The 15703-nt window shown below is 36.6% G+C and overlaps 1 protein-coding gene across 3 annotated transcripts in view; it reads right to left on the bottom strand.

Annotated features, from left to right (window-relative positions):
- Window positions 1-15703, bottom strand: part of lactbl1b (lactamase, beta-like 1b) — a 36282-nt gene that overhangs the window by 7332 nt on the left and 13247 nt on the right. Inside the window, exons 1-4 of one of the 3 annotated variants that reach the window (XM_051672840.1) lie at window positions 11971-12149; window positions 9450-9600; window positions 5747-5853; window positions 4637-4794 (exon numbers count right to left, since the gene is read on the bottom strand). In XM_051672840.1, coding sequence (XP_051528800.1) covers window positions 4637-4794; window positions 5747-5853; window positions 9450-9555 — 371 coding nt within the window. In that variant the 5' untranslated portion in view covers window positions 9556-9600; window positions 11971-12149. Of the gene's footprint in view, window positions 1-4636; window positions 4795-5746; window positions 5854-9449; window positions 9601-11970; window positions 12150-15703 lie in introns of those variants that run through there. The other 2 variants (XM_051672839.1, XM_051672841.1) reach the window with 2 other exon arrangements.

The following is a 15703-nucleotide window of genomic DNA, read 5'->3' as shown; positions in this document are numbered from 1 at the left end:
ACTGTTTCAATTATTAAAGCCTAAAACCTTCTAAACAAATTACTGGTAACTCATTACTATAATAATTATGTTCCTTGAATCAGTGGATTCTTTTACATTATATACTGTATTAAAGGAATAGTTTACTCAGAATTGAAATTCTGTCATTATTTACTCACCCTCGAGATGTTAGGCAGAATTTTAGTCTCAGTCACCATTCACTTTCATTGTATGGAAAAAACATGCATTGAAAGTGAATGGTGACTGAGACTGTCAGTCCTTAACAATCTGCCTTTTGAGATGCATGAAGGAAAGTCATTCGGGTTTGGAACAACATGAGTGAATGATGACAGAATTTTCATTTTTGTGTGAACAATCCCTGTAATGACTGTCCAAAATATCACTCACGTCATAAGTAGATTGCTCATTTTGAGAGCCAGTGATTTAGTCCAAGGCTAAAAATAGGGCGAACAAGCCTTTTGTTCAATCTGAAAGTAGAATAAACAACATCAACCTTCGGTGCTTGAAATGACAGCTCCACTCAGTAATGTGAAAGGAGCACATTAGAAGTGGATTTGAACTGATTAATAGATGAACCTTATGTATAATTGCACTCAATTTGGTGCTGCGTTCTTCTCCAATGAGCAACATAGCTCTTAGGTGATGACGGGTGAATAATTGCAGCTATATGGGTTCAATTTAAGGACTTGCTAAAAGTCTCACACAGAATGGTGTTTCCTTAAAAAGTTCGGGAGGAGAAAGTTAATTTAATCCGACCTATCACGATGCCAGAGTAAGCATATATAAACAGCTGCTTACCGCTATACCATGACAATGCTTCCTGCATCCCTCCACCTCCCCAACTCCACCTATCCATCCATCAATATCTAAACTAGTCCAGTGGGGCTTCGAGCTCAGGTCAAGTCTCGAGCCTCGAGCGCTCCACCAGGGACAGCAAGCCAAATATGTTTACGCTATCCTCACTGCAGGATTACATTAACTTGCGAGCTACTGAACTCTTAATTGCCAGTTATGATATCGTTCTCTCTCTGTGTCAGACAGAATTAGATGTGGGTGATTTCTGTGTGGGTGATACAAGCTCAATGAGCCAAATGGACCATTATTACAAGAAAGAGTATATAATTTAAATAGTGCATGCTTTTAAAAGCTGCTTGATCGTGTCTTCAGGCCTCAATTTGTGTTTTGAAATTGTTCTTGGAAAGTAATGCAGAGCCACAAAAGCAAATAATTTATTGACTTTTTATCTATAGATCTGAAAACACTTGCTCCGGGTGTTCAAGCAATGGTTGTAATAGTATCAATAAATGGTTGCCAGTGCATCAATCACAAAATATATTTTTTAAAAACACACACATATTTAAAGGGAGACTTTTACTTTTAGTTAGCACTTACCACATGTATGATCTAATTATGCACTTAGCCCTCCTATTCTGTTAAGGAAGGGCCGCTTACTTTACTGTCCGCGGTCATTTTTGACCAGACACAGTACAGGTGTAACTTTTCTTTTTTTTTCCTTCTTTTTTTTAAAGAAATTATAACATTTCCTCTTGCCTGAAGTTAAAACAATAACATTATGAACTTATTTGGGGATTTTATGTTTTTTAGATCTTATTAATATATACATTTCTCGATTTCAACATTCATTTGCATATGCAAATAAGCAAACGTGTGTACCTTTACTACAGTAAAAACTGATTTCTGCCATTTGCTGAAAAAATAAAAATAACATGACTTGAAAATAATGTTATGACAATAATAGCCTGTAGATGGCTGCAGTGTTCTCTGCAGTCACCTACTGTGTAGTAATTCTACATTTTATCACAAGTTATGCACAGGCTTGGGGAGTAACGGATTACTTGTAATGGTGTTAGGTAATCAGGATACAAAAATTAGGTAACTAATCCGTTACAGTTACATAAAAACATCGTAATCAGATTATAGTTACATTTAAAAAAATTGGGATTACTGTCATGATTACAAGTTTTAAATTCTGACAAAAGAAATAGTGAATTTTCCTGACATAAAGTGATATAAAGCGATACAGACAGCTGTTTGTTTAGAGTGAGAGATGCACATTCTCTTCGGTTTCCCTCTCATGACTCACTTGAGTCAGGAGCGCCTCCTACTGTTGCATGCGCAAATAACACATCAGCACTCTGCTCTCCAGGCAAACAGCTGCTTCATCGCGATGGCCACGGAAAAACATGCATTATTTTCTTGGAAATTTCAACATTATTCGCTCTTTAAAAGAGAAAAGTTCAGTGGAATTTATGCCTTCCAGCTGTGAAAATGCTCTCATTATCCAAGGACCTGAGAATTTGAAAGTAATAAAAGAGCCACACGGAAATCACAGTAGCTAGGTTAGCTAAAATTTGTTAATGTTAAATGTGTTAAAATGAGTTAGCCTTAGTGCTCAAAAAAATCCGTGGCCCTCATCATTTGGCAGGAGCATTTGCACATCATTGCTGGTACGGCATAGAAATCTTCTGGTTTGCATGGTTGCAGATGTGAACTGTGCTATATTAGCCAGGATGTTTTTCCGTTCCAAACTGAAGCTGAAAAAATGACCCCTCCCCCAGGTGAACGGTACTTAAACCTTAATCATTTAAGAAAAAAAAAATAAGTTTTGAATTCAACGACAATACAAAAATCAACTGAAAATATACCCCTTGAAAACCTGCAATGGCTTCCTCTCCTTTTTCACCTCCTTTTTCATGATTTTGCATCCCTGATCATTATTAACAAATTCAAATTGTACACATAAATACCAAATTAATTGAAAATGTGTTTTAAATTCTTAGGAAAGAAAGTTCAATGAAGAATTTATTTAATTTTGATCAATTATTGTTGAGAACAGTTCAAATGTCTGGGTGAGGGAGACATTCTGGCAAATGTAACATGTTCAACACTTAAAGTAATTAAGAATAAATAAAAGTTTAAATCTGTTTTGATCTATTCTTTAAAACTAGATTTTGTTTTCTTTTTGGAATCAGAACTTTTTTCCCCATAAAAATCCTCCTTAAACAGAAACAGAAACATAGAAATCAGACATAAACTGTTAGCTGGTGATGTTTGACTTTGGATCATGAGCAAACAGAGTAAAGTCACTCTCCAGCATTTAATTATGACAATAATAACGATGATGATGATGATGATGATAATGTGTGACCTACCTATTAAATACAGTCTGAAGTTAATGAATAGTGCAAATTACAATTGCCTATTCACACTAACTGCAATACATGGTAGAATTACACTTTGCAGTGTTTTTGAATGTAAGGTATATCCTGTCAGATTTAGTTTAATGTTAACCAAGACATAATTCAGTGCATCTGTTCTGATTATATCTGCTTTATGAGAAATTGTCTTTTTCTGTAGCAGACAGAGAACTCACCTGATTTCTTTAAAAATACTGAGCTCTACATGAACAGCTCATTTTCTGTTTTCTTGGTAGGGTGCAGTGTACATGTTTCTTTTCCTTAGATATAATAACAGCTACAACAGTACTCATAATATTACTCAAACATGTTCTGTTTGCGTTCAAGGCATAATTTAAAGTTTTAGAAATCATATTGATTTTATCTTGACTTTATTTACATATGTGCCCTTGTGGTAATCTAAAAGTAATGGAAAGTAATCTGATTACATTACTTTAATATTGCTGTAATTGGATTACATTACTGATTACATTTATTGTTAAGTAATCATGAATATGTAACAGATTATATTTAAAAAGTAACCCTCCCAACCCTGGTTATACATTTGAATACATATTTAGACATTATCAAACTATTATTTGCCAAAGTTCAGCATTTGTTTTTGTTTTGAAGTGTCAGTTTTTGTAATAATGTCACATTGTGCTTACAGTCAAACCTGAACTGGTGCTACAAAGAGAGGACAAACAATAATCATTACCAATCATTTATTTTAAACATCAAAATGTAATAACTCTTTAAGATTAATTAAAAATAATGTCAAGAAAATTAACAGTAATAAACAGAAATTAACAGCAATGGACTGTGAAAATACAATTAGTGTATAAAACAGAATACTCAGACTTTGTTCTTTGTTCTCTTAGTATGTGTGTGTGTGTGTGTGTGTGTTTGTGTGTGTGTGTGTGTGTGTGTGTGTGGTGCCTTCTTGCTGTGTTCGTCTCACTCATTTATTTCTGTGTGACTCATTTAATCACTGTGGCTGATTTATAGATTTTATTCAATTTTTTAGTCTTTCCCATTCATTTCCTATGGTCGTTCAATTTTGACCGCAAACAGCAAAGATGTCATTTTTTTTTTTTTTAAGACCACTTAGACTTATCGAATCAAGTCCAGTTTTTTTTGTGTGTGTGTTCAGATGAGTAGTTGAGGAAAAGTCATTTTTATTATATCAGAAAAATGACCAAATAGTATATAGGAAGGTTAAGGGAATACTTCACCCAAAAATGAAATGTAAAAAAAAAATACAGTATGCATTCTTCCAAATATTTTGTATGTGTTCCACAGAAGAAAGAATATGAGTTTGGAACTTCATGAGGTTGAGTAAATGATGGGAAAATGTTTATTTTGGGTGAACTATTCCTATTAATTAGAATTCAAGAGATTCAGCTGCACATTATCAGTCCATTGATGGGTTGACGTACCTGTAAATAGTGTACTCATTTGGTGGTGCAGAGTTAGGATCACTCCCATTTCTCTTGCCGAAGTTCCCAGTCCACAACACTGTGTCATTGTAAGTAACAATAGCCGACAATGAGGGTAAACTGACAGGGTTGATGTTCTGGCGCAATAATGCATCAACCTATGAGATAAACATTGTAAACATTGTTAATTTACACAGTTGCAATGATGCAAAAAATCCAAAGCCATTACAGGGTTTATTTAAATAGCACTTAAAGTTTAAATGAAGTATTTAAATGTTCAAAGCACTTTACCATGTGAGTGTACTCTTTATGATGTAATTATGTTTTCAAATCGTGTTTTTTGTAGCCTTAATATTGGGTAAAATTGCCTCCCTCTGTTTAATGCATACATTAATAACCTCAGAAGACATTTTAATTTATTTTAATATCATTTCAAGAAACAGATTTCTGAGGTTCTACCGTCATGATTGTCTCCAGCGACAGCAAATTATTTTTAATGCAGCTTTCCAGAGCAATACTTAGCAATGCATTGCTTAGTCTATTTATATTTATCCAACATACCCCACCTCTTCTGCCATACATTCCCTTGCATCTGTATATAACAGATTTATATTTGTACACACACACACACACACACACACACACACACACACACACAAACACACATATATATATATATACAAATGTATGTCTTATTGTGTATTTCTATATATACTTATATATTCTATTCACTTTTTATTTTTATTCTATTTTTTTATCATTATCTCTGTGTTGTTGTTGTATTGTTTGTGCACTGGAAGCTTCTGTCACCAAGACAAATTCCTTGTATGTTTAAGCATACTTGACAATAAAGCTCATTCTGATTCTGATTCAATTAAGGTGTTTCATGCTTTTTATGGCCCAATGTACAGACTGCCAAAGTGAGGAGCAGCATTTATAACCTGGCGCACTTCCTGAAGCTCAGGGCTTTTGCATTAATGGCATTTGAGGTGTGAGGGGACATTTTCAATTCATGACCTAGATATTAGTGTGCTTGAGCTTTGAAATAAGAGAGAGTAAATGTAGGTCAAGATGGCTTTGGTTTTCAATCTTCAATCATCACATGCTTACCTTCTCAAGTGCCTCCTTTAATAAGGGAATTGGGTGTTCCAGAGGTGTGGGCTCAGGAAAGCGAGGACACATTCTCACAGATTTGGAATTTTTCCCGATATTTTCATCTGAAGAATACACATACACACAGAGAAAAAGAAATAGCATAGAAGAAGTTTTAGATTAGAGTTTTGCGTATTTAGCATAAACATTGAATTTCAGAACAATCTGAGCAATTTTAGGACAGAAAATAACCATGAGCCAGAACAGGGAATCCAACCCATAACAGATTAATTTTGAATACAAGTACAAATGAGCACTCCTTTAATTCCCATAATAAAATGAATTTTAATAGAGACAAATGTGTGCACTTTGTCATTATTTTGTGCTCAAAATATGTTTTCAATGATTTGAAAATATGTTTTAACACTCCTGGATTATGTGAATTAGCATTGCACTTACCATTCCAAACATATGTCAAATATATGTTTAAATGACATTTGAGGATAAAATCTAAGCCATTCATAATAAACATATCCTTACAGTCTCTGTAACACATTTTGTAGAGGTCTGAAATAGCTTAAAGGTGAAATGTGAAATTTCTGGACTATAAACGTTACTAAATGGAATGGGGAAAATAGTGACTGTTTTCAAATGGACCCAAAAAAAAGATGCAATGAAAGTGAATAGTGACTGAGACTAACATTCTGCCCAACATCTCCTTGGTGTTCCACAGAAGAGGCAAAGTCAGAAAAGTTTGGAACAACATGAGGGTAAGACAGAATTTGCATTTTGGGTGACCTACCTTTTAGGAACCACAAAATTATCTTTCTAGCTTAACTGTAGATACAGCTCCACAATAACATCGTCTACAAAAGAATGCAGTCTGCCATCTTTAGCATTCTAAGTCAATCTCCACTCACAAAGAGAGCATTTAATAGGATCTACGTACCAAACACACCTTGTATAACCTTTCACACTTTTGCATGTCTGACTCCGAAATAGACAATTATTTTAGTACAGTTATTTATATTTATTGTGAACAGGAAAAATCAGAAATATAAATAAACAAATAAAAATGGGAAAAAGAGATTTCTATAGTTTAATTTTCCTTATGTATGGGTAAGGTTTTTATGTTTTTGACTCGTTTAAGAGTTAAAAACAAGTGAAAAAATTTATCTTAATCTTGTTTTTGGTCAAACTACCTTTGGATTCTCCACAACAATGAATAAATGAATAAGTAAAAAAAAAATATATATTACTAAGTTCAGACTTGAAACTCTGAATGGTGCAGTCTGATATGGTTCTTTGAACTTGTTATATGTTAACCAATCAGCTCGCTCACATGTGATATGTTAAGTCCATCGGCTCACACGGTGTTAGCGTATAGGTCCTTTGATGTGTAATCGGGTAGCCAATCAACTTGCGTACACTGTCTTTGCTTAATATTTAATTTTGCCGGTTTCAACTCGCTGCGAGAGTTTTCTCTGAAACCCTCCACCTCCCCAGCTCCACAGACCTAGATCTACTAAATAAGGATTGTATTTATCGCTAACTGTGCAGAAGCATGTCATACATGCTGAACTGACTGAACTGAATTACTTTTTTATGATCCTTGCTTATTTTTTTGCAATGTAAGGATGTTTTAGGTGATTGCTAGGGCATTACTAAATGCTAGATGGTTGCTTACTGACCCAAATCAAAAGAGACCATCCCCAAGTCTCTGTGACATCCTGATACCTAAATATGTGTGGGGACCTTTCCAATGGAAGTCTATGGGGTTTATCGATCAGTTTTCGTCAATGGCCTAACATCTATATTCTGTAATTAAGAAAAATGTTTTTGAATAAAAACCATGATTCTGTATTTGTTTCAAACATATATAAGTATTATAATTATTAGTATTTATTTTATTTTTTTACTCAAAATGAACGGTTTACAGTGTTTTATATGCCGCAGTTTTGAGATGAAATGCTACTATAAAAACTTGGGTAAGACTTTACAATACAATAATTAAGCATGTATTAATGCATATTAGTGCACCCGTATTGGGTGGAAATTCAAATACATGGCTTCAGCTCATTGTGGTAATTAACACATTAATTAACACTATTAGTTCATATAATAAGTTGTTGGGGAATTAATCCACGATGAAACATTTAATTAATAGCAATTCATATATGACTTAATATATTAATCAGACAGATTCTTTATTAGTTGATGATGTGGCAATCATTAATGAATGGCTTAGTTAATCATGAGTCATACATTAACTCAATATTATCTGTGCATTAGTTAAGCAAGAATGAATGCATATTAATGCACCCGTATTGTAAAGTGTTACCAAAACTTGTATTCACTGTGAACACAAAACAGAAGGGTTAAATACTTTAAGTTTAAAGGTCACATACTTGCTGTCTGAGTTGGTAAGGGGGCTTTAAAACTGTGTATAATTTTTCTGTGTTAAAATACTTTCTCCAGCTTACAGTAATATGCAGAGACAATTATAAGTAAGCCAAATGCGGGTTCATTTTCTCAAAAACTGTTTACACTGTGTCTCTGTGGCGCTATAAAAATCCCTCTGTTTGTTTTGAGTGACCCGTCCAGCCCGACACAACAACATTGACTCAACCTATGGCGTGAGTTTGGGGAGGGACTATCTGTTGTAATGACTGTTGTAATTATAGTCCCACATAAACTTGCAAAACGTTTATCAGGGTAAGTTTCTTGCTGAAATGGTGTAGATTACACTACTAAAATCCATGGTATGGTAAATTGATGTTAAATATGTATTTAAATTAATAGGTGTCATTAATGTCTCTTTCATTAGGCTACTATGAAAATTGTTAATACTTTATTATTACTCTAAAAAATAAACAAATACATATATAATACGCAATAAACTGCTAAGCATTGTATAGCTAATATGAGTGTTGTAATGTTCACGTTAACATGTTATCTTGTATTACCATATGTAGCCTACATAAGAATGAATGGTTATCTGTTTTGTTTGTGTACCCATAATTATATCAAATGTCTTTTTTTTCTTTTCTTTTACTGCTGACGGTGGTGCCTTTTTCTTGTGATATCAAATCAATTAAATTCATATTTCTAAGTAGGAAAACAATTTCTATATATAGAGCGATAGATCAGCAGAGCACTCGCTCTCAGCTGGGAAAATTAATAATGAAATAATGTATGTACACTTTCCCCAACTCAATACAGAACACTTGTTTTACCAGACTAATAATGCATTGTCATTATTGATAACTTAAAATGTTGACCATATCAAGACCATATCAAATGTACTATGCATCAGGGAAATTAAAAGAAATATATGCCAAATAGAAATAGACAATGATGGAAACACATGTCAGGCCATGTGAGGGGAGAAACAAGCCCTGTGTCTTTATTTGCATACTAAATATGAAGAAAATGTTAGCCAAAGGAGAAAGTTTGTCATAAAAATGTTTTATCTTCATGAAAGTTTACCTGGGCACAGCAGAAGGACTGAAAAGTGTGCCATCTGATCTTTAATGTTGTTATTTTATGTTATTATAATTTATTCTATGGCTAATTTTTAAATGTATTAAAGGTATATTTAATTAAATGTGTTAACTGATGAACACATACACATACACCCCGGTCCACAGTGCCCTCTTTTTGGACGACCACAATATGGTCACCCCAGCTTTAACACATGACTTGTGGCTATTTCACTCACCTGGCTCTAGTTTTGGCAATTGGTACTGCCAGATGAAGCAAGCAGTCATGACGAGAGACAACAGCAAGAAAAAGACCAAGCCCAACTGGGTCCATTTCACCTTCATCTTGCTGGTTTTGGTTAATCCATCTATGGCAAGTGCAGGGGTAGGCTGTTACCAAACAGATTAATAAAAAAAATATATAATAATTAATGGCATGAAATTGGAAGACATTCTTTAGAGGATTTTAATAATTTATATGTGTAATTTCCAGGTCTTGGTTACAAACATACAGTGCATCCGGAAAGTATTCACAGCGCTTCACTTTTTCCACATTTTGTTATGTTACAGCCTTATTCCAAAATGGATTAAATTCATTATTTTCCCCAAAATTCTACAAACAATAACCCATAATGACAAAGTGAAAGAAGTTTGTTTGAAATCTTTGCAAATTTATAAAAAATAAAAAATGAAAAAAAAAATCACATATAAGTATTCACAGCCTTTGCCAAGACACTCAAAATTGAGCTCAGGTGCATCCTGTTTCCACTGATCATCCTTGAGATGTTTCTACAACTTGATTGGAGTCCACCTGTGGTAAATTCAGTTGATTGGACACAATTTGGAAAGACACACACCTGTCTATATAAGGTCCCACAGTTAACAGTGCATGTCAGAGCACAAACCAAGCCATGAAGTCCAAGGAATTGTCTGTAGACCTCCGAGACAGGATTGTATTGAGGCACAGATCTGGGGAAGGGTACAGAAAAATGTCTGCAGTATTGAAGGTCCCAATGAGCACAGTGGCCTCCATCATCCATAAATGGAAGAAGTTTGGAACCACCAGGACTCTTCCTAGAGCTGGCCGCCCAGCCAAACTGAGTGATCGGGGGAGAAGGGCCTTAGTCAAGAACCCGATGGTCACTCTGACAGAGCTCCAGCATTTCTCTGTAGAGAGAGGAGAACCTTCCAGAAGAACAACCATCTCTGCAGCATTCCACCAATCAGGCCTGAATGGTAGAGTGGCCAGACGGAAGCCACTCCTCAGTAAAAGGCACATGACAGCCCGCCTGGAGTTTGCCAAAAGGCACCTGAAGGACTCTCAGACCATGAGAAACAAAGATTGAACTCTTTGGCCTGAATGGCAAGCGTCATGTCTGGAGGAAACCAGGCACCGCTCATCACCTGGACAATACCATCCCTACAGTGAAGCATGGTGGGTGCAGCATCACGCTGTGGGGATGTTTTTCAGTGGCAGGAACTGGGAGACTAGTCAGGATCGAGGGAAAGATGAATGCAGCAATGTACAGAGACATCCTTGATGAAAACCTGCTCCAGAGCGCTCTGGACCTCAGACTGGGGCGAAGGTTCATCTTCCAACAGGACAACGACCCTGAGCACACAGCCAAGAAAACAGAGGAGCGGCTCCGGCACAACTCTGTGAATGTCCTTGAGTGGCCCAGCCAGAGCCCAGTCTTGAACCCAATTGAACATCTCTGGAGAGATCTGAAAATGGCTGTGCACCGATGCTCCCCATCCAACCTGATGGAGCTTGAGAGGTCCTGCAAAGAAGAATGGGAGAAACTGCCCAAAAATAGGTGTGCCAAGCTTGTAGCATCATACTCAAAAAGACTTGAGACTGTAACTGGTGCCAGAGGTGCTTCAACAAAGTACTGAGCAAAGGCTATGAATACTTATGTACATGTGATTTTTTTTATTTATTTATTTTTTTAATAAATTTGCAAAGATTTCAAACAAACATCTTTCACGTTGTCATTATGGGGTATTGTTTGTAGAATTTTGAGGAAAATAATGAATTTAATCCATTTTGGAATAAGGCTGTAACATAACAAAATGTGGAAAAAGTGAAGTGCTGTGAATACTTTCCGGATGCACTGTAAGTACTAGTCCTAACCAATATATTATCTGCAGAAAAGACCAGCATTGAATGTTATATTATGAATGCTGGTGTCCTGTTGTCTTGCTGGTTAAGCTTCTTGACTAGCTTAACCAGCAAGATATTCTCAATCAACCAGCTTCAACTGAAAGTACAAGTACATCCGTTTAACACTATTTTTTGCTGGCAAACAAAATAGCTATGCTGGTTTACCAGCTATGCCAGCAACAAACTAGCCTGGACCAGTATGGACATTCATGAAGGACATGCATGCATTTCACCAGGGATGTCCAATTAACTCAAAACAAAATGTTTAGCTTGGAAATAATAAGCCTTTAAAATGCAAAGCATGTTGCTAGTGTCTGCAATTTGTTGATGTTGCAAAACCTCTGTGAATAGAAGGATATGTATTATTCCAATGCAATTAATCAAGATTCCACCCTCAAAAACAAATAAATGGGGGGAAAACATGGGGGCCTTCTTTGTTACTTAGAATATTACAGTTAATTGCTTTAGGGAAAGCCAAACAATCAGATTTGAAATGAAAAACGTTTCACTAGGCAAAGAGAACAAATTATGATATAGAACCAGCAAGTTGTTGCTGACTCATTACAAGTAAACATATTAAAATATTAATCACTCACCACATGTAAACTTCCATTTATAGTTGCAGTACCCAACACTCAACGATCCATATAGGTCTATTTTATATGCTATTTCAAGTTGCTTTCCCAATCACACAGTGTGTTAGTTCCATACAGAATTCCCATAAGTCCCATTCCATAATGGCCACAACAATGCAAGTCCACTGGGCACACACAGACCTGACTCTGACACTGTCTGTGGCATAATCCTGGCTGCCAGATTTTCTACAGCAATTCAATTTCCTCTCCCACCACAACGCCTAACCTGACATCATAATCCCAAGATTTACCCCTCTAAAACCCATCAGACCAGGGCGGTTCTTTGTCTTAATCCCTGCAAATCAATTCACTTGGCTGCTGTTTCCTGCTTCCAGCTCTAGTGTGGTGTAACCTGCTACAAACTACCAGGGCTGGAGAATCAAACTTCAAATCCCATGAAAATTTTTGCATATCCCGTGATAAAGACTCCAGGTGAAAAGACATGTCATAATTCATCTAGGAAGATCTTATCCAATAAAGTGACTTTTGGCAAGGGGACATGCCCAAGAGGACAGGAAGGAGTGGTTATTTAAGGGACAAAAGTGTATCTATACTTTTTCCAACTAGAAAGCTGTCTTTTGAATCTACAACATTACTAGAATAAGTCACTGAAACATAGTGATCTTTTGGCAGACATTCTACAACTCAAATCTTATTACCAGGTGCTAAATCTACACCACTGCACTCCACTCAGCTGAGGAGTCATTGGGTAAGACATGTGAGTCTTGTAGCAGCCTGCAACTGGACCAAATGGCCTGGGGGTGGAGCTGAACATTGGGATTAGCAGGAGCAGTAGGGTTTGACAGCAGGATGAAAGCCACCACCACCTATTAATACCCAACTGTGCGATTATTGGAGTGTGAAGACAACACAGACATCCTCTCTGAAGCCAATAAAAAGAGTGTATCTTCCCCATACAATGTTGTGATGCTCTTTTATATGTGTTTTGTTAGAATGATCTGAGTGCGTCACAGTATTCAAAGCAACTTACTTGTGCTACAACATATTCACATCCACTACGTAGTACTAAAGCACAGTTAAATTGTTCTACCAAACAGATGAGGTTTTTGAGGTTAATGCTCTATGGAGTTTTAAATCAACAAAACCTAGCTACCTCCCTACCCTAAACCTTAAACCTAAACCTAACCAATAGTGCCATAAAAAGCAAAGTGAGCTGAAAAACACATAGGGTTTTAAAAGTTAGGTGTCCCTACCCTAAATGTGCTACAGTAAAAGGGTTTTGACAACCGCATTCTACAACCGCATTAACTCCCGAAAAATTCAGATAGTGACAACCGTATTTTCAGAAATTCCACATAGTGTGAACGGAATTGAACTATTTATTAATGACGTGATTACTAGCATGTGTGAGAAATGTCTGTCTTCTCCTGGTGCAGTTAACACAAACAGAGGTATGTGTCTTCATTAATTAATTAATTCAATCATTCATATATTCCATTCTTTCTCTCCACTGAAGTTTTTCTCATCAGCCCTGTGGTCTACAGTGCACAGCAAAAGCGTCATGCCCATTCAGACTGAGGGGGCACATGCCCCCTTAGATTTTTGAGCAATGAGGATTTTGAATGGATTACTTCAAATTCCAAAAACGTATTTGTGCTTTCAATAATTAAATGAAATCACAATGTAATGGTAATAAAACTCAGTGCAGTTAATGTTTGCCAACTATGTGGAACAATCAATCAGTTTATTTATAGTCTAATGTAGATTACCGGTATGTCTATGGATTGCTTCACTCGCTGTTCATTAGCAGTTTGGCTAAGTTATACACACAACTAGCTAAATGAATCACAGTCATGAAATCAGCCTGTTAGAAAGAATTAGAAGGCAGTCCTGCTGTCATGGAAACTGGTGTTGTGTCGAACTCTATATCCCCGTCGGGATCTGTATGGGGGGAACAGTATCTGACGGTAACATTCTCCGCTGTCAGAATGCGTTCCCCAATGTACAAACCTAAGCCTAACCCTTCCCTACCCTACCCTATTGTACCCTACCTACCCTAACCCTAACCTACACTACCCTACCTACCATAACCCCATACCCTATCGGGGCTAGGGGGAAACAGATTCCGATGGGGAACACAATTCGAAACAACACCGGCAATGAGGCTCATTAGTTGCTAGCTGAGTTTAGAGTATGTGACCTCTAAACTTAAAGAATTTAATCCTTCTGTTTTGTGAGAAAATTCCAAACAACCGTTTTGTTCGGATCAAAAAAGCCCCGGTAGAAGACAATAGATATAAAGCACAACTGAGTTACCTTACCATCTGGAGTTTACTTGTAAACAAATTTATGTTCAATTCATTCTTGAGGTCTAACAAACATGTGGAATGCAGTTCTGCCCCCATTAATGGTATGAAATGTATGTAGTGATAAATAAAGATATCGAACTATATGAAAAAAAACAGAAATTGTTATAATTGTATGGGGCCATATCGACCAGCCCTACGGCTTATCTTATTTCAATGTGAATCCTCTCCTTTCTATTCATTATAAGATTTAATGGAAGGTGGTTTTAGATGGTTCCTTGGTAGACACGGGTTCCATATTTTCAATGGGAGAAGTGCCACTATATATTGTGTGGCAATCATTGTATTTGAAATAGTGAAAGAGTGAGTGATTTTACATTTAGTTGAGTTCTGTTCGGGAAGTTGGCATATTGTTTTCAAGAGTTCAGTTACCCCAGGACTGACCACATTATGCTGACTCACTGACAAGCGGCATCTCCTATCAGACATTTTTGCATCGGCACCAACATATTTACCTTCCCTAGTGGCGCGACGGGAAGTGCAGGGTTTCGGACCCTGAATAAAAACCAGGAAGTAATTGCGTTTGCATAATGCACAGTTTCATTTTTCCCTCTAACAGTACATTTTTACTCCACTGATAGTTAGATTTAGGTTTAGGGTGCCCCACTGTGGACATTACATCCAAAAAATGGAGCTCACAAGTGCCCATATGCCCAACAACACTTAGCGCTTTGGCCACTGTGGGCAGTGTTTTTGAATTTCGGAAAGCACAGACCGATTTTAGCTAAAGAAAATCTACTGTTTCTGATTTCACTGTGAGACCAGACTGGTCAGATTATTTAGCAGAGATGGGCCACTTCTATTAAAATGAATGGGAGAAATTGGAACGCTCAACAAAGGAGCTCTGAGCACCAAACGGTTAATGTATGTAGACAGGAAGTCTCGCCTTACAGTTAAAGAGCCAATCACCTTTTAGACACAGACATCACCTGTCAATCAACTATAGAACGTACATGCGCATTAGCTGTGCAAGCCGGGAAAAATTTGTTTTTTAGCGTAATATGAGATAAAGAATTACAATTTATGATACCAGTATTGTCAGATTTTATGGCTGATTTGAAAAATGTTCTTAGATCGTCATCTTGACCAACCGTTTTTGAGACGTTGGTCTTTCTCCATTCAAGTAGATAGGAGCTGCACTGGCACTGGAAATAGCCTCGCGAGAGCATTCCAAAGATGGCCGACAGTGGACTGACTTGCTAGAGAGGCTTTGGTCTGGTTCAGAAGTACGGGTATTGGTCAGGAAGTCAGCTATTTCTAGGGCTGTTCCAATTAGAAAATCGTTCCAGTTCACTGAAACGTTCGCTACCTAAAATATCCCAGAATTCACCGTAAAAACTAGGGAACATCCTTGCTCACTGTGTTCC

The sequence above is a fragment of the Myxocyprinus asiaticus genome, chromosome 35 (genome assembly GCF_019703515.2).
Source record: "Myxocyprinus asiaticus isolate MX2 ecotype Aquarium Trade chromosome 35, UBuf_Myxa_2, whole genome shotgun sequence".
Classification (NCBI taxonomy): Eukaryota; Metazoa; Chordata; class Actinopteri; order Cypriniformes; family Catostomidae; genus Myxocyprinus; species Myxocyprinus asiaticus.
The sequence above is the reverse complement of the archived record's forward strand: the minus strand, read 5'-3'. Positions and strand labels throughout refer to the sequence as shown.